The sequence below is a fragment of the Anomaloglossus baeobatrachus genome, chromosome 6 (genome assembly GCF_048569485.1).
Source record: "Anomaloglossus baeobatrachus isolate aAnoBae1 chromosome 6, aAnoBae1.hap1, whole genome shotgun sequence".
NCBI lineage: Eukaryota > Metazoa > Chordata > Amphibia > Anura > Aromobatidae > Anomaloglossus > Anomaloglossus baeobatrachus.
The window spans coordinates 24639836-24660548 of NC_134358.1; the positions used below are offsets into that span (position 1 = coordinate 24639836).

The 20713-nt window shown below is 42.4% G+C and overlaps 1 protein-coding gene across 1 annotated transcript in view; it reads left to right on the top strand.

Moving 5' to 3' along the window:
• Positions 1-20713, top strand: part of TRAPPC9 (trafficking protein particle complex subunit 9) — a 707343-nt gene that overhangs the window by 24118 nt on the left and 662512 nt on the right. Inside the window, exons 4-8 of the mRNA XM_075352837.1 lie at positions 1966-2094; positions 7835-7861; positions 11108-11229; positions 11503-11628; positions 15896-16112. Of these exons, the coding sequence (XP_075208952.1) occupies positions 1966-2094; positions 7835-7861; positions 11108-11229; positions 11503-11628; positions 15896-16112 (621 nt within the window). The remainder of the gene's footprint in view (positions 1-1965; positions 2095-7834; positions 7862-11107; positions 11230-11502; positions 11629-15895; positions 16113-20713) is intronic.

The window sequence follows — 20713 nt, forward strand, 5'->3', positions numbered from 1 at the left end:
CTACCACAAAAGACTTCAAGCTGTCACTGATGTTAGAGGGGGCAATGCACAGTATTAAGCACTGGGGCATGGGAACTTTTCATCAGAATCATTAGGATGTTTTTGGTTGTCATTATGATTTAAAAAGAGAAAACACAGTAGTTTAACAATAAATGGCTTGACCCGACCACTAACCATGAGTGGGAAAAAAAGATTGTGTGTGATCATTCATATTCTCTGAAAAAAGGCCAAGAAAGCAAAAAATATGCCGGGGTGTGTAAACTTTTGAGCACAACTGTGTAGTATAAGTAAAAACATCTTTTTATAAATGTAGTTAAAAATATTTCTGTTTTGTAAAAGTTGGGAAAAATACATATATTTGTTCAGCTTGAATTATTTTAGCAGTAAATGGCCACATTTTAATTTTAGGTTTTTTTTTTGTCTAAATGCAAAAAACCCACATAATTTAAATTAAATCATATTTAATATGTCGCCCAAAAAAACAAGACATGGTAAAAATGCAAGAACAAAAAAAATGTAGGCAAAAAAGAAAAATATGCAGAATATTTTAATATATTAAAAAAAATATATTAAAAATAAAAAATATATTAAAAATAAAAAATAAATATTAAATAAATATAGTATAATATATAACATAATAATATATTATAATTATATTATAATAAATAGTAATAAATATTATAATAGTATAATAAAATAATATATAAAAAAGAAAAATCTGCAGTGTGTGTGTGTGTGTATAATATATATATATATATATATATATATATATATATATATATATATGTGTATATATATATATATATATATATGTATATATATATATATGTATATAAATATTAAAATAGTACAATAAAATAACATAATACATAAAGAAGAAAAATCTGCAGTGTGTGTGTGTGTATAATTATATATATATATATATATATATATATATATAGATATATATATATATAGATATATATGTTTATATCTATATCTATATATATATATATATATATATATATATATATATAATTATACACACACACACTGCAGATTTTTCTTTTTTATATATTGTTATTTTATTGTACTATTTTAATATTTATATAATATATATATATATATATATATATATATATACATATATATATATATATATATATATATATATATATATACATATATATATACATACATACATACATACATACATACATACATACATACATACATACATACATAAAAATATCAGACATAGTTAAAATAATGTTTTTATTTAATAAAAGGAAAAATACATGTGTTGGTACAACTTCCATTATTTAAACACTAAGTGGCTGACTTTTATTTATTTTAAATAGAACCCCCCTTGGTATACCTTAGGTTTTATTTAATATGTCCTAAAAAACATACAATAAAAACAAGTCCAACATATGACAAATGTAAGATGAAAAAAGTTTGTGTTCAGAATGTTGAAGGTCAAAAATGGGAAAAATTTGCTGAATATTTTATTCTAATATTAAAAAAGTAAAAATGTAAATTCTAAATAATCATTCTAAAAAGAAAATGTATATGTATAATGTGAATGATCACAAGTTTTTAAAAATAAATTACAAAATATTTTATATTTTAGTAAGTCAGAAAAATACACATTTGTAAACTCTTTAATTATTAGCACAGGTCATCATTAATTTTGTTTCTTTTTTGTTCTTTGTAAATAGAAAAAAAATAATATAAATTAAGTATTTAATATGTCCCAGAAAAGAATGCAAACCTCCCTAAAAAAATAAGAAAACAAAAAGGTTCCTCCTTAAAGGTCAGCTTACAGAACAGGGGGGACTTCACATTGGCTTGTAAACTGGGGATGCAGAGCGACCCCACACCGGGCAGTGTATAGTAGACTCATGTAGAATAAATTAAGTCCTCACACCCCCAGCCCACCAGGACTATACAATCTAGAGTAATATCTGTTACTTTCTGTTGCAGCTGCGTTGGAAGGACTGTGCTCTGCGTCTGTGATACATCATTATCCGACAGGTACATGCGGGAAGGTGGGAGCGCGCCGGACGCAGAACGTGGCGCTGTCCGCCGATGCCGGGAAAAGGCACAGACCAGGTATGACGGAGGATAGTAGATTTTATTCTGGAGCAAAGCCCAGTCTCTGGGTTTTAAAGGTTTGCCTTCATTTTCATAAATGTCACTTTTTCAATTTACTGTGTGTTAAATATTTCAGTTGATCTTTAGATGTTAATGCTTCTTTCTTTGTTTACAACGTGTTGCCTAGGAGACTGACCACCACTACAGTTTATTAGTGGTGGCCGATCGAGCTCAGTGCTTACAAGCTCTTTTCTCTTGAGCTCTTAATCGCTGTTTAGAAGCTGACGAGCATTGCTGAAATGTGCTGTTACCGCCTAATCCCAGCCAGCTTCGTCTCAGAGGTGGTCGGTCTCCTTGAAAACAAGTCTTAATATCTTAAAAACGACTTCAAATTTTACTGTAAATTGCAAAACTTCCACTACTCATCTATGAAAATCGAAATAACCCTTTAAAATCTTCATCGATTGATGTCGTCAGATAGTTCTAGAAAAATTAAGCACTTTTGCAATTTACTGCTTATTACAGTTTTCATCCGTTCTTGAGATATTAACACTTTTTTACAGCTCGTTTCCTTGGAGACCGACCACCGCTGTTGTCCAGCTTGTAAGCACTGCACTGAAGCTGGCTGGGATTAGCAAGTAACAGCGCGCTCCCGCGATCCAGAATTTTAGAGCCTGTGAGCACCGCACATGGTTTAGCCACCTCTGCCAGACAGCAGCGGTGGTCGGTCTCCTAGGCAACGAGAGTTAAACAGAAGAAAAGTGTCAATATCTCAAGAACGGCATCAGATTTTAATAAACGGTAAATTGAAATAGTGCTTGTTTTAACACTCACTGTCCAACAATCCCTATGATTGAAGATGGTATTAACCCTTTAATGCAGCTCAGCACAGGTTGATACTTTTATATGGGCTTCAGATTATTCATGGTCCTTGATTTCACCTTTAATTAAACGTTTGATGTTCCAACTCGTCACTTTGCAGAATATACTTGAGAAATCGATCAGATTTGCTGGAACATTATGGGATTGTTAAAGTTTTGTGGGCCCCGCAAGAGTAGATTATACGGTTTAATGGTAAAGAATAGCACATCGGAATTGTCATTCATGCTATTATTCATTGTTTTTATTCATTTATACTTGCCAGCAATTTTATTTCTGTGCTTTTATTAATATTGCAATATAGTAATAAACTGTTATTAATCAACACTCTGAGAGCCGGTATAAAAAAAAAAATTAATATTATATAGATAAATTTATATACATATAAACAACCCTAGAAGTTTAAATCAATCCCTCGTATCCCATTGTGAAAAATAAAAAACAAAAAAAGTTATTGGCATTGCTGCATCTAATAAAATTCCTGATCTATCAAAATATATATATATTTTTTTTTTAACTGATATGACAAATGCCGTTTCGAAAAAGCACATCTGAATTGCTGTTTTTTGGTTATCTCAGCTCCTATCCTATAACTAAAAAAATGTAATAAAAATCGATAAAAAAGCTATATACATAAGCAAACCTGCAGCTCGATCTGCTATTCCTCTATCTATTCCTCTATCTATTCCTCTATCTATTCCTCTATCTATCCCTCTATCTATCCCTCTATCTATCCCTCTATCTATCTATCTATCTATCTATCTATCTATCTATCTATCTCTCTATTTATCCCTCTATTTATCTATCTATCTATCCCTCTATCTATCCCTCTATCTATCTATCTATCCCTCTATCTATCTATCTATCTATCCCTCTATTTATCCCTCTATCTATCCCTCTATTTATCCCTCTATCTATCTATCTGTCTATCTGTCTATCTGTCTATCTGTCTATCTGTCTATCTGTCTATCTATCTATCTATCTATCTATCTATCTATCTATCTATCCATCTATCTATCTATCCCTCTATCTATCTATCCCTCTATCTATCTATCCCTCTATCTATCTATCCCTCTATCTATCTATCTATCTATCTATCTATCTATCCCTCAATCTATCCCTCAATCTATCCCTCAATCTATCCCTCAATCTATCCCTCAATCTATCCCTCAATCTATCCCTCAATCTATCCCTCAATCTATCCCTCAATCTATCCCTCAATCTATCCCTCAATCTATCCCTCTATCTATCCCTCTATCTATCCCTCTATCTATCCCTCTATCTATCCCTCTATCTATCCCTCTATCTATCCCTCTATCTATCCCTCTCTCTATCTATCCATCCATACATCCAGTCATGGTTGAAAGTGTTGGCCCTCTTGAAATTGTTCCAGAATATGAAGTATTTCTCCCAGATGATTATTGCTATCACACTTGCTTCATTATACACATGTTTATTTCCTTTGTGTGTAGTGGAACAACACAAAAATAACAGAGATAAAAAGGCAAATTGGACATAATTTCACACAAACCCCCCAAAATGGGCTAGACAAAATTGACATCTTTCCAAAATTGTGGGTAAGCAACTTTGCTTCAAGCATGTGATACTCCTTCTAACTCACCTGTAACAAGTAACAGGTGTGGGCAATATGAAAATCACACCTGAAACCAGATAAAGAGGGGAGAAGTTGACCCAATCTTTGCATTGTGTGTCTCTGTATGTGCCGCACGGATAACAGAAAAAGAGAACTGTCAACTGTCTGAGCACTTGTGAACCAAAATTGCTGAAAAAGATCAACAATCTCAAGGTTACCAGTCCATCTTCAGAGATCTTGATGTTCCTTTGTCCATGGAGAACAACATAAGCAGAAGTTTATAACCCATGGCACTGTAGCTAATCTCCCTGGACGTGGATGGCAGAGAGAAATTGATGAAAGGTTGCAACACAGGATAGTCTGGATGGTGGATAAGCCCCAATCAAGGTCCAAAGAAATTCAAGCTGTAGCTCAGGAGGCATCAGTGTCCGTGCAAACTATATGTCCACATCTGAACAAGATGAAACGCTATGGAGGAGATCCAGGAGGACCCCACTGCTGACACAGTATAAAAAAGCCACCATGTATGTGAGTAACCAAAATCCTTCTGGGAAAGCGTCTTGTGGACAGATGAGACCAAAATAGAGCTTTTTGGTAAAGCACATCATTCTACTGTTCACCGAAAATTGTACGAGGCCTACAAAGTAAAGATCACAGCACCTACAGTCACACATGGTGGAGGTCGGAGATGTATTGGGGTTGTTTTGCTACCTCTGGCACTGGGGCCCCTGACTGTGTGACAGACATCATTAAATCTGAAGCTTGCCAAAGGATTCTGGGTGGCAATGTCGTGCCCAGTGTCAGATTCTGGGTGTGTATCAGAGGTCAGGGGTCTTCCAGCAGGAGAATGACCCCAAACACTTCAAGAAGCCCCAGAAATGGATGGAAACAAAGCGCTGGAGAGTCCTGAAGTGGCAGCTATGAGTCCGGATCTAAATCCCATGGACACCTATGGTGAGATCTGAAAACTGGGAGAAGAGAAGATGCCTTCAGATATGAGAGACCTAAAGACGTTTATAAAGAAGAGTCCGAGATTCCAGGTGAGAGGAGGAAGAAGCTTGTGGGCGGGTATAGGAAGCGACTGATGGAAGGGATTTATTCCAAAGGGTAAAGAGCATGCAACCAAATATTAAGCTGAGGGTGTCATCAGTTTTGCCTGGCCCAGTTTTGGGATTTTGTGTGAAAATACGTCCAATTTGAGCTTATATATATATACAGTGCCTACAAGTAGTATTCAACCCCCTGCAGATTTAGCAGGTTTGATAAGATGCAAATAAGTTAGAGCCTGCAAACTTCAAACAAGAGCAGGATTTATTAACAGATGCATAAATCTTACAAACCAACAAGTTATGTTGCTCAGTTAAATTTTAATAAATTTTAACATAAAAGTGTGGGTCAATTATTATTCAACCCCTAGATTTAATATTTTGTGGAATAACCCTTGTTTGCAATTACAGCTAATAATCGTCTTTTATAAGACCTGATCAGGCTGGCACAGGTCTCTGGAGTTATCTTGGCCCACTCCTCCATGCAGATCTTCTCCAAGTTATCTAGGTTTTTTGGGTGTCTCATGTGGACTTTAATCTTGAGCTCCTTCCACAAGTTTTCAATTGGGTTAAGGTCAGGAGACTGACTAGGCCACTGCAACACCTTCATTTTTTCCTCTTGAACCAGGCCTTGGTTTTCTTGGCTGTGTGCTTTGGGTCGTTGTCTTGTTGGAAGATGAAATGACGACCCATCTTAAGATCCTTGATGGAGGAGCGGAGGTTCTTGGCCAAAATCTCCAGGTAGGCCGTGCTATCCATCTTCCCATGGATGCGGACCAGATGGCCAGGCCCCTTGGCTGTAGGGATGGTATTCTTGGGGTCGTATGCAGTGCCATCCAGTCTCCAAACGTCACGTGTGTGGTTGGCACCAAAGATCTCGATCTTGGTCTCATCAGACCAGAGAACCTTGAACCAGTCTGTCTCAGAGTCCTCCAAGTGATCATGAGCAAACTGTAGACGAGCCTTGACATGATGCTTTGAAAGTAAAGGTACCTTACGGGCTCGTCTGGAACGGAGACCATTGCGGTGGAGTACGTTACTTATGGTATTGACTGAAACCAGTGTCCCTACTGCCATGAGATCTTCCCGGAGCTCCTTCTTTGTTGTCCTTGGGTTAGCCTTGACTCTTCGGACAAGCCTGGCCTCGGCACGGGTGGAAACTTTCAAAGGCTGTCCAGGCCGTGGAAGGCTAACAGTAGTTCCATAAGCCTTCCACTTCCGGATGATGCTCCCAACAGTGGAGACAGGTAGGCCCAACTCCTTGGAAAGGGTTTTGTACCCCTTGCCAGCCTTGTGACCCTCTACGATCTTGTCTCTGATGGCCTTGGAATGCTCCTTTGTCTTTCCCATGTTGACCAAGTATGAGTGCTGTTCACAAGTTTGGGGAGGGTCTTAATTAGTCAGAAAAGGCAGAAAAAAGAGATAATTAATCCAAACATGTGAAGCTCATTGTTCTTTGTGCCTGAAATACTTCTTAATACTTTAGGGGAACCAAACAGAATTCTGGTGGTTTGAGGGGTTGAATAATAAATGACCCTCTGAAACAACTTTTCACAATTTAAAAAAAAAAAAAAAAAAGGAAAAAAAGAAATAACATTCTTTTTTGCTGCATTTCACACTTCCAGGCTGATCTACAGTCCAAATGTCACAATGCCAAGTTATTCCGAATGTATAAACCTGCTAAATCTGCAGGGGGTTGAATACTACTTGTCGGCACTGTATGTATATATATATATATATAATATATATAAAATATATATTTATGTATTACATGGGCATTTTGTTTTTGTTGCTCCAGAGAGGGAAGTAAAACACTACCAGACCCATCGGTCAGTGGCCGATCAGACCCTTGAGCAGGTGAACACTTCGCGATCCCCCACTCTATGCCGTCCATAGTCTGTAGATTGACATCAACAAAATGGAAAACCGTTTGTCGTTAATTAAGAATTGTATCAAGCACTGACCTATAGGCTTAAGCTGACTGCAAGAGGAACATGCTTTACACTGCAGCTCTGCTTTTCTCACATTGGTAGTTATTTGGCAGGTCAGGATTACGGAGGGTGGATTTCTATTACTGCATTGTTAATACAAAGATCTAATCCAACCGGATTATTAGATCGTATCACATAAGGGGACGTTTGTGCATTAAGCAACATGTCTAGCTTTCTTTATGTGCCCTTGTGGTGTGTGTACTCGGGTTGACACTAATTCTGTATTTTCTTGCTTTTTGTGGAACCAGGAGCTCAGGAGGTTCTTATAGATCCAGGTAGGTACAAAAATCCTGCACCCTCCATTATGTAATGTTTGTCACATTTGTGCTCCAGACTATTGAGTTATTCCTCTTCATAAATGGATATGATCAGATAACGCTTGTTAATACAAGCTATTTTACAATTTACTGCTTATTACATTTTTCAGCTGTTCTTGAGATATTAACACCTTTGTTTTTTTGTTTACAGCTTGTTTCCTTGGAGACCGACCACCTCTGCTAACAGCAGAATATGTGCAGTGCTTGCAAGCTCTTTTCTATTGATCTTGTAAGCACTGATTTGCAGCTGCAGAGCGCCGTGACCTCCCAAACCTGGCCAGGTTCAGCTCAGTGCTTACAAGCTGGACCTCAGGGGTGGTCGGTTTCCTAGGCAAGGAGCTGTAAACCAATGAAAAAGTAGGTGGTGATGTGTCAAGAACGGCTGATAGTTTTAATAAGCAGTAAACTGCAAAATTGTCTGTGTTTACACCCACTGTCCGACAATATTTAACATATAGCTGAGAAGATTTAGGAAAGCCTGCGCTCGCAGGGAGCTGGACCCGGTGGTCCTTGAGGTCCCTTCCCGCTCTACCATTCTCTGATCCTATGAATAGCTATCTATGAAGTTGGGGGATAATGCTTTAAGTCAATGTGCCCAAAATGTAAAGAATTTTGTGATCATTGAGGTTTGAGCATTCGAACTACCACCAATTGCTAAGAAAGGGGCACTGAGATGGCCCCTTTTATAGATTTGTAGGCTTGCCTTTGTACAGTGTCACTAGTCTCTGCCCGTGGCACTGCGTGAGATAGATAAGTGTCGTGTTCAGGCTTTTTCAGTAGCAAAATAGACACTGGAGCGGTGGTAAGCCTGCAGGACCAGCACTTCTGGGCATTTCAAAGCACTATTTTTAGGATTGTTGGTGTACTGTGCATGTAGCAGTGCCATCTGTGTATCTACTGTACATGCAGCAGTGCCCTGTGTGTATCTACTGTATATGCAGCAGTACCGTGTGTGTATCTACTGTGCATGCAGCAGTACCGTGTGTGTATCTACTGTGCATGCAGCAGTACCGTGTGTGTATCTACTGTGCATGCAGCAGTACCGTGTGTATCTACTGTGCATGCAGCAGTACCGTGTGTGTATCTACTATACATGCAGCAGTACCGTGTGTGTATCTACTGTGCATGCAGCAGTACCGTGTGTGTATCTACTGTGCATGCAGCAGTGCCGTGTGTATCTACTGTGCATGCAGCAGTACCGTGTGTGTATCTACTGTGCATGCAGCAGTGCCTGTTGTGTATCTACTGTATATGCAGCCGTTCCCTGTGTGTGTATCTACTATACATGCAGCAGTGCCATGTGTGTATCTACTGTGTATGCATCAGTACCGTGTGTGTATCTATTGTACATGCAGCAGTGCCCTGTGTGTAATTACTGTGCATGCAGCAGTACCGTGTGTATCTACTGTATATGCAGCAGTACCGTGTGTGTATCTACTGTGCATGCAGCAGTACCGTGTGTGTATCTACTGTACATGCAGCAGTACCGTGTGTGTATCTATTGTACATGCAGCAGTGCCCTGTGTGTATTTACTGTGCATGCAGCAGTACCGTGTGTATCTACTGTATATGCAGCAGTACCGTGTGTGTATCTACTGTGCATGCAGCAGTACCGTGTGTATCTACTGTGCATTCAGCAGTTCCCTGTGTGTGTATCTACTGTGCATGCAGCAGTGCCCGTTGTGTATCTACTGTATATGCAGCCGTTCCCTGTGTGTGTATCTACTATACATGCAGCAGTACCGTGTGTGTATCTACTGTGCATGCAGCAGTACCGTGTGTGTATCTACTGTGCATGCAGCAGTACCGTGTGTGTATCTACTATACATGCAGCAGTACCGTGTGTGTATCTACTGTGCATGCAGCAGTACCGTGTGTGTATCTACTGTGCATGCAGCAGTACCGTGTGTGTATCTACTGTGTATGCAGCAATACCGTATGTGTATCTACTGTGCATGCAGCAGTACCGTGTGTGTATCTACTATACATGCAGCAGTACCGTGTGTGTATCTACTGTGCATGCAGCAGTACCGTGTGTGTATCTAATGTGCATGCAGCAGTACCGTGTGTGTATCTACTGTGCATGCAGCAGTACCGTGTGTGTATCTACTGTGCATGCAGCAGTACCGTGTGTGTATCTACTGTGCATGCAGCAGTACCGTGTGTGTATCTACTGTATATGCAGCAGTTCCCTGTGTGTGTATCTACTATACATGCAGCAGTGCCCGTTGTGTATCTACTATACATGCAGCAGTGCCCGTTGTGTATCTACTATACATGCAGCAGTGCCCGTTGTGTATCTACTATACATGCAGCAGTCATTTCAGTTAAGCCCCTATACACATTCAATTACTGCAAAAACAGAGGGGAGAGCCAGCACTATCTGAAAATGGCATGCACTAATAAAAAGTGTAAATTCACAGATTTAATTCCAACTGTACTATAATACAAAATGAGATTTTTAGCAAACAATTGATCAATTTTGTGAGCCACCCCTGCCACGTCACGGCAAATCTCAATAGGGGGGGGGGGGGTCCTACTCTATATTTTATATTTCATTGTGCCATGCGGCCTCCTACATACATTAAAAGCAGAGCCATATTGGAGCACACATATACCTGTGACCATTTTATACCGCTCCCATGTTGCAAAAAGAGGCAACTGTAGATAGAGCCAGTCCAGGTCGGAGCGTGTGCAGCAGACGCCACACACACCGGGACAATGTCAGAACTGTCCTTCACAGTGCCGGACCAGGCCCAAGTATGGTGCTTAATTAACAATGTATGTGTAAATTAATGGCAGCCAATGGTCTAATGTATATGGGGCCCGGGTGACTAATCGTCAGAGAACGTGTTGATTGCGCACCTCTGATTTTGGACTGTGAATCTCTTTATTCTCCCGGAGAAAAGCCACCGGTGGAGACGTCAGTCGGCGTCTTTCTCATAGAGAGCACAGGAGTACTCGGTCTATCTACTGCTCCTGTACATGGGACAGGTGGCCAGACGGCTTCAGACAAACGATTGGCTGCAGCATTTTTTGTCTTACAGTGATCTAGTGTGTATGGGGCCTATAGTTTGCTGTGATTATCTTCACTCCTACTTACACCAAACTATGTCTGACCTCCCTAATATCTAAATATGCAGTATGTAACTATACATAGGGCTTGATCACGTTGCGTGCACTCAATAATATACGTGTTTCCAGGTGCTCTTTCCACCAACGGGATAAACATGGATGCCAGCACCGAGATCGGACGCGCAAAAAACTGCCTGAGCCCCGACGATATCATAGAGAAGTACAAGGAGGCCATCTCTTACTACGGAAAGGTAAGCAGTCCGATTTCCGGGGATGCACCATGCACGTGAGCGTCTATATACTAACTAGCAGGAAAAGAGACACTTACTATGTGAACCCACGACAAGATGTTTTGTCATGGGGACACTGGAGCAGAGGATCAGACAGCTGGATAAATTGCTCTGCAGCACCTCTCTGCTCCCGATGTGGAAGCGAGGGGCGCTGGATAGCCCCTTTATATTGGACGGGTGACATTATAAATTTTGGGTCGTCGACTCATTTTATTAACCAAATGTTGTTTTCAGTCCAAGGCGGCCGGAGTGGTGGAGCTGGAGACCTGTGTGAAGGCCGTCCGGGTGCTGGCGATACAGAAGAGGAGCATGGAGGCTTCAGAGTTTCTGCAGAACGTGGTCTACATAAATCTGCGCCAGGTGAGCTGATGGCTGGACGATTCTGCCGAGGCCCGGATGATTCTGCCGAGGCCCAGACGATTCTGCCGAGGCCCTGACGTTTGTGAATCGTAATTCATCATTTCATTTTCTTACGTTTTCTCAACTTTAGACGATTCCTTATTGTCTTTTGCAGCTGCGTTACTTACAGTTGTCCATTAGGTGGCGATAAAGCTTTATGTATTGTGTATTATTATATAGTGGCAAGGATGCTGCTCCGCTCAGATATACATATATATAACTATCTTCATGTGCTTTTATGCAAGCTAAATTAAGGAGTCTACAGAATAAGCCCCTATGGGTGTCCCGTGCTTTTCCAAAAAAGGTGGTTTGCTATTTAATGACCACCAGCTCATTTTAACCCTTTGAATACTATAGTCTAGACTGAACACGGCATGTTTAACCCCTTAGAGCATATGGCGCTACTGGCACGTCTATGCTGGAGTGTGCGCCACACATGGCAGATACTATTGTGTTACACAGCCAGCATGTGCCTCTAACTGCAGCGAAGGAAGCTTCCTTAACCATTTAGGTGCCACTGTCCATCACTGGCAACGGCATTTATATGACGCTGTCGACAATGTGCACGCACTGGCTCCCATTGCCCCCTTTCAACAAGATTGTGGAGTACAGAAGGGTTATCATGGCAGCTGAACTATAGGCGCCTTATTGGTACACCTCTGAAAAACAGTGATATACCTGTGAAGGCCAGTTATCCACCTGTGAAGGCCAGTTATCCACCTGTGAAGGCCAGTTATCCACCTGTGAAGGCCAGTTATCCACCTGTGAAGGCCAGTTATCCACCTGTGAAGGCCAGTTATCCACCTGTGAAGGCCTGTTATCCACCTGTGAAGGCCAGTTATCCACCTGTGAAGGCCAGTTATCCACCTGTGAAGACGCCGGTGTTACACCCGTGAAAACGCCAGTGATACACCTGTGAAAGCTGATCCACCTGTGAGAGCCAATGATACACCTACGAAGGCGAGTAACACATCTGTGAGGGCCGGTGATACACCTGCGAAGGCGAGTAACACATCTGTGAGGGCCGGTGATACACCTGCGAAGGCGAGTAACACATCTGTGAGGGCCGGTGATACACCTGCGAAGGCGAGTAACACATCTGTGAGGGCCGGTGATACACCTGCGAAGGCGAGTAATACATCTGTGAGGGCCGGTGATACACCTGCGAAGGCGAGTAATACATCTGTGAGGGCCGGTGATACACCTGCAAAGGTGAGTAACACATCGGTGAGGGCCGGTGATACACCTGCGAAGGCGAGTAATACATCTGTGAGGGCCGGTGATACACCTGCGAAGGCGAGTAATACATCTGTGAGGGCCGGTGATACACCTGTGAAGGCGAGTAATACATCTCTGAGGGCCGGTGATACACCTGCGAAGGCGAGTAATACATCTATGATTGCCGGTGATACACCTGCGAAGGCGAGTAATACATCTGTGAGGGCGAGAAATACACCTATGAAGGCGAGTGATACACCTGCGAAGGCGAGTAATACATCTGTGAGGGCTGGTGATACACCTGCGAAGGCGAGTAATACATCTGTGAGGGCCGGTGATACACCTGCGAAGGCGAGAAATACACCTATGAAGGCGAGAAATACACCTATGAAGGCGAGAAGTACACCTATGAAGGCGAGTGATACACCTGCGAAGGCCAACAATTGGCTGGACTTCATAGGAGACAGTGCATTGTCCTCTATACTGCACAACTATGGTACTGTATTATATAGAACAAACTATCGAAGGATTGGTGATTCAAATTCCCTAAAGGAGAGTGAAAAAATGTAAATATACATTTAAAAAAAAAAAAAAAAAGATGTTAGCCTAAGAGAAAAAATTCAATCAGCTTTCTTTTCCTTTGCTAAAACAAAAAATATAAACACGTTTGGTGATGCCTCAGTCTTAAAATCCTTTCTATCAAAATATGAAATTAATTAACCCGATCAGTAAACAGCGTAAAGAGAAGAAAAATCGAAATATCAGAATTGCAGTTTTGCAGTCCCTACGCCTCCCTAAAACAATTTCAATAAAAATCCATAAAAGAGTCATATGTACAACAAATTGGTGTGAATAGAACACTCAGCTCAGCGCAATAAACTACCGCTCGGAAAACGGAAAACATAAACATTATGAGCCTCGGAAAATGTGGTAATAAATGTTACGCTGCTATCAACTATTAATAGTGATTGTGGTCACGCAAAAGCAGGGTGGGGTCACTGCGGACTGTTGGGTCACAGCCGCGGGGACTTGCAGGTCACGATGTGGCCACATTCAGTGTCATTGGTTCCGATATAGTAACATGGCCTTCTATTGTCACCGCGTTGCGAGATCTTAGTGTGATAAAAACAAAACCACTTGCACCTCTGATGCTCCAGCAACGATTCCTCCTGTGCTGTCAGTGATGAGATGTTTTTTAGTCACCTAACTACTGAGCACTGTGATTGTTTGCAGCGGTCAGAAGGCTCAAAACTGTGCATCATCAGATACACAACACCCCATGACGACTCTCTACAGTTTGTGATTGGCTGCAGTGGTTTGACGCCTGAAACGGAAAGCCCTCAGAATACACCACCATCACGTCTCATTCCAGCTCGTGATTGACTGCAGCGGTCCTTATTGATGTGTAACCTTAAACAGTGCGGGGGAAAAAAATGATTTTGTATAAAACAAGCCTGCATCTTATAAATGTCTGTATTTTTGGAGACACCGCTGGTTGTTTGTTGCAGTGTATCAGTGCTGTACAATGCAGAAAACCCTCCTGTGTCACCGAGACGCTGCCAGAAAGGGTTGTAATCAAGGTTTTTGTTCATTGACAGCAATCATTAACATGGAAGAGTAGTTGCTTTACAATAAGGCCCCCATCATTGCAGTGGTGCCCAGCAAGCGTCCTGTCGAGACGCTCCTCATCAGGACGTTTGAAGGGACACAACTCCTGCAGTCTTCTGACTGGAAATATAATGTATTGTTCTCTGTTATCAGCCATCATGTTTAGGTTAATAAATGCTAATTTTCCATGTTAGCATCCATTTTAGACAGGCACAGGTTGGATGTCATGTTCTTCAGGTTGATGTCCCATGATTCCAAATTATGACTATTGTTCCCTGTTATCATCCAGGCCAAAAGTGTAGTGTTTTTGTTTGTTTTTAATCAGGATGGGAGTACCTCTTTTAAAAAACAAAGTGAGGAGTATAATGTGGGGGTGAAGTGTGTTATATCGGCTGAGTAGTGCTATATTATATGGTAATATTTAATTTTATGGCTCTAAAAACCATTACACAGCCCAATACTGGGGGATTATACAGCAGAATATGTCTAATACTGAGACTGTCCTGGTTACCCATAGCAACCAATCAGAGCTCATCTTTCATTTCTGAAAAGGGTCTGGAAAAATGTATGCTGCGCTCTGATTGGTTGCTACGGGCAACACTATTACTGCCAGATGGTCTTGGGAGAAACTAGGCCTTAGGGCAAAATTAGAGTAATGTTTAAAAGAAAAAGAGTTTTGTTGTATATAACAACAAACCATCATAACGCCATTGTCACTTTTTCCTTTTTTTTCCTTGTCTGTCCCTTGTCAGCTCTATTGAATGACAAATAAATCAAATAAAGCTCTTTCCATACTGACCCCAATAATATTTGGCCACAACTGGGTTATGACCCATATAATGTATTATCAAGCATTATCAAATTATGGGGTTCATTTTTTTGTGTTACCCCCTGTAAAAATGACAAATTTGGGTCTAAAACCACATTTTACTTGAAAAAAAAAACATTTTAGTTTTGTTTTTTTCACATCCAAATGTTATAACGTTCTGTGAAGCACAAATGGGTCCAAAATATTCACCACAGCACATTGAGGGATCTAGTTTCTATAACTGGGGTCAATTTTGGGGGAAAAGGTTTCTCCTGTTTCGGCACCTCAGGGGCTCCGCTAATGCGACAAGGCATCTGCCATCTTTTAGCTCCAAAAGACTAATAAGTCATTCATTTTTGATCCCCTGTGGGATATTGCCACGTTTGTGAGAAATTGCGTAATACATTGTAAGGTCCATTTTCTCTTATGGCCTCAGCGTCACTAACACATCTGTGGTAGGAATGTACAGTGAAAAAGGAGAGAGATGCTTCAGTGTAAAGGATGGTGGAGGCGCTAGTAGCAGTTTGAATTTGGGATGATGGGGTGGATTTAAGTCTGAGTAAATATTAAGCCCCAATCTTTATTTTCTTGCAGCTTTCGGAGGAGGAGAAGATCCAGCGATACAGCGTTCTCTCCGAGCTTTATGAGCTGATAGGCTTCCACCGAAAATCTGCTTTTTTCAAGAGGGTGGCTGCTATGCAGTGTGTCGCCCCTACAATCCCAGAGCCGGGTTGGAAGGCTTGCTACAAGCTACTCCTAGAAACGTTAACGGGCTACAGCTTATCTCTGGATCCAAAAGATTTCAGCAAAGGTAAAACCCTCACTAGTCACATCCAGAGCTGCAGTCATAAGGCTATGTGCGCACTAGAAAAGTGATCTTTCTCAAGAAAATTTCTTGAGAAACTTCTGGGAGTTGAAGATTTCCGCACCTGCGGAAAAATCCGCGGGAAAAACGCATGCGGATTTGCCGCGGATTTACCGCAGGTTGGTCCCTGCGGTTTTGCAATAAATAATATAGATAATCGATAGACAGATAATGGATAGAGGGAAAGATGGATAGATGAATAGATAGATAGATGAGAAAGACCTATATAATGTCCCACCCCCTGCATTTTCTAAGCTGGCACCCTTTAGTGACTTTCATGTGGCACTAAAGGGTGCTTAGCCTTGTATTTAGCCATAAAATAAATAAGTAATTAAAAAAAAAAAACGACGTGAGGTCCCCCCATCTTTTGTAGCCAGCTAGGGTAAAGCAGACGGCTGCAGCCTGCAGACCACAGCTGGCAGCTTCACCTTGGCTGGTAATCCAAAACAGAGGTCACCTCACGCTGTTATTTTACATTAAATAAATAATTTAAAACAAAAAACGTGGGGTCCCCCCCAAATTGCATCACCAGCCGAGGTAAAGCGGACAGCAGTGGTCTGGTATTCTCAGACTAGGGAGGTCCACTGTTATTGGACACTCCCCAGCCTAAAAATAGCAGGCCGCAGCCGCCCCAGAAGTGGCGCATCCATTAGACGTGCCAATCCTGGCGCTTCGCCCCAACTCATCCCGTTGCCCTGGTGTGTTGGCAAACGAGGTAATATATGGGGTTGATGCCAGATGTGTAATGTCACCTGGCATTAAGCCCTGGGGTTGGTGAAGTCAGGCGTCTATCAGATACCCGACATCACCAACCCAGTCAGTAAGAAATAAAAAATAGACAACAAAAAAAGTTTTATTTGAAAAAACACTCCCCAAAACATTCCCTCATTCACCAATTTATTGAAAAGAACAATCAATTCCACGTCCGGCGTAATCCAATAAGGGGGGTCCCACGGCGATCCATACCATAGTCACTGTCCCATTCAATGAAGAACGGAATGTTCCCCATTGGCTGGGAGAGCAATGCAGTGACCTGAGCTAACATCAATAGCCCAGGTCACTGCATGGGATGCCGAGCGCTGCTGCCAGGAGGATAGATGAGATCATTACCTGCTGTGATCATCTCCTGTACTGCTGACGTCAGCGCTGTCACTGACTTCTATGCCCGCCGCGTTGTCAGAAGTATCGCGAGAGCCTGTGACGTCACCGCTAGTGACAGTCTCGGGCCGCTCGCGAGACTGGCATAGACAGCAGTGACCGCGGTGACGTCAGGAGGCAGGAGATCGTCACAGCAGGTAATGATCTCACCTCCTGACAGCAGCGATCGTCATCCCCGCGGCTGCCAGCACTGCAGGGTGTCAGTGTCTGCCTGCGCTGCCGCGTGACAGGCTGCTGACAGTGCGGGCAGACACTGACACCCTGCAGTGCAGTGTCAGTGTCTGCCTGTGTCAGTGTCTGCCTGCGCTGCAACGTGACAAGCTGACGATACTGCGGGCACACACTGACACTGCAGGGTGACAAGCTGCTGACACTGCGGGCAGACACTGACACCCTGCAGTGCAGGCAGCCGCGAGGCTGGAGCAGGACACAGACTGCACGGGCACCTGGAGGTCACACGGAAGTGCTTCTGTGCGGCGTCCAGGGAGTGTGACGTCTGTGTTTACTCTGCTCCGCTTCGTCTTCCTGGCATAATGACATCGCTTCCTGCAAAACCGCAGGCAGCGATGAGCATTACCACAGGTAAATCGCGGCTATACCGGGGGTATACCGCACATCATTTGCTACCTGCGGTATACCCCCGGAATTTCGCGATTACATTACAGTGAATGGAGTGAAATTCCGGGGGTATACCGCAGGTCCCTGCGGAAAATAATGGACATGCTCATTTTCTCAAGAAAGTTTCTCAAGAAATTCTTCTCAAGGAAATTTCTTGGGAAAAATCCGCACAGTGCACACAGCTATTTTTTTTTCACATAGGATTTGCTGGGAAATGTCTGCACAAAGATTGCAAACATTTCTCAAGAAATTTCCGCGGCAAATCCGCGGGTAAAACGCACTAGTGCGCACAGGGCCTAATTCTGCTGGATGAAACGATTTTTACCCCCTGAAATGCACTAATTGTAACTATAGACATTTAAAGGGTTTCTCCCAAAAATCAACTGCTGGGTCTCCTGGCGATCCTGAGACCGGACATCTGGAACCCCGAGAATAGAGCTCTGCAGGCTCGTCATTGTCTATGGGACTGCTGAGTACCACACTTAGCTCTTTCCAACGTTCCCATAGACAAGAAATGACGCAGAGGGCACTCATGTGTGGAGTAGATAGGCAAATTTCAGTACTCAGACTGAATATAATGTGGGGTTCTCTGCTGAGCAGCATTTGAAAGCAGCTTCTAAAGGCGAAGGAACAGGGCTTTTGAACTGTACTGCATCTTGCTATACAGCGTCTATTGCTTGGGTTAAGCAACCTGGTAATTTTTAGGATTGAGTTATATCAGCCTTTGTGTACTTATTTTTTGTTTTTAATTGTAACATAATGAATTATTAGGAAAAAAAAACTTTTTAATTAAATATTTAAAATTAATTTGTTTTGCTTTTCTTATTCTCAAAGCATCGCTAAGTTTAGAATTTTTGTAATGTACTTTATTACTTTATATTAGTTTCTTTTCTCACAAATGCTATTGTTTGGTTCACCTGGTGAGGTGGATGCTCCAAGCCCAATCCAAGAGGGCACATGGGGCACAGGCGTTGATGCAGTAGGTAGGTGAGGCATGTTGGAAACGGGTAAGAGGTTCTGAAAGCTTTAGGCACACAGGAGACTGGTAGCAGAGGTACTGGAATCCGCAGGCAGATAGGAGACCTGCAGGTACTGGAAGCCGGGAAGCAGGTAGCAGAGGTACTGGGAAGTGGTTAGCACACCGGTAGCACAGGTACTGGAAGCTAAAAGCAGAGTGGAGACTACTAGCAGAGGTACTGGAAACTTAGGGTAGACAGAAATCAGGAAAACAATTGTCTTAATACTAAGACACAGGTGTCTCTTAATGAGCCTTATTTAGGCCAAGGCAGACGATCACATGGGGGTACGCCGGGCCATCTGCAAAGTCCAGTGTGGAGCACAACAGAGTCCAACAGACCGTGGTGAGAGTAGCCAAATTCGGATCCGGGACAGGTGTGTAACAGCTGGATTTTATTGCTGTTGCAATGCCCTTGAGAAGCTTCGTTCAACTGCTGCTCAGAAGAGATTCATATACTATATTCAAACCGTCTGCTTTATGGAATTCCTCTGTCTAATTATGAGGCTGAGGATTAGAGCAGCTCAGACAGGGAAAGTCCTTTATACTCATTGCATCAATATAGAATATGGATTCTTGCTGGGCAGCAATTGAAAGCAGCTTCTAAAGAACCATAAACTGAGCATTGAACCATAGTGTTTGGGAATGAAGTATATTACAAAAATGTAGAACTTTGCAATGCCTGGAGGATAATGATATTTGAAAAAAAAAAAACAGTTTAGGTCCGCTTGAAATTTTTGGGGTTTTTTTTTACACTTCATTTCCAAAATGGGGAGCTAAACTCCTTTTTTTGTGCTGCAAGATATTATATACATTAGTTTAATCCTGACATGCATTCTATTACGCAGGTTTTTTGTTGTTTTTTTTTATACACTTTTTTTCAAGCCTTATATGAAAATGAAAAATAGAAAAAAGGTGCACAAAACTGATAAACACCTCTGACAGAATTGCTTTTTTTGTTCATCCCCCCCCCAGTTAAAAAAAAAAAAAAATTCCCACTGATCAGCCATCAGGTAAATGAAATAGTATTTTTCGTTTTATAAGACGCACTGGATTATAAGATGCGCCCCAAAATTAGAGATAAAACGGGTAAGGTCCATCTTATACTCTGGTGGTGTCTTCCTGGGAGCGGGCAGCAGCGGTGGTGGAGGGGGTCACAGGAGGCAGGGGAGGGGCTGCAATGGGGCGATGCGGTGGGGGCTGTGCTGGCTGCGTGAGGCAGGGCGGTGCGATGGGTGAGATGCTCTGTCGGCGGAGCGGGGCTGTGCTGGCTGCTGGCGACGTGGTGGCTGTGTCACAGATGCTCTGTTGGAGGTGCGGGCTTTAAAGAAATGGCGCACGGAGTCAGTGTGTGCACAGATTGAGCTCTTGGCTCAATGAGAAGCAGAGATCTCCTCTGCGCACGCGCAACCTCCGGGCGCTGTTTTCCTTAAGTCCACTGTTGGGAGATCAGATGTGGCGCAAGCGCAGATGAGATCTTGAACTGAAGGCTCCATCTGTGCACGCGCCGACTCCGGATGCATTATTTGAAGCCTGCACCGCCGACAGAGCTTCTCACCCGCTGCACCGCCCTGCTCCACACAGCCGCCACTGCAGCCAGCACAGCCCCGCACTGCCCACAGAGCATCTCACCCACTGCACCGCCCTGCTCCACACAGCCGCCACTGCAGCCAGCACAGCCCCGCACTGCCCACAGAGCATCTCACCCACTGCACCGCCCTGCTCCACACAGCCGCCACTGCAGCCAGCACAGCCC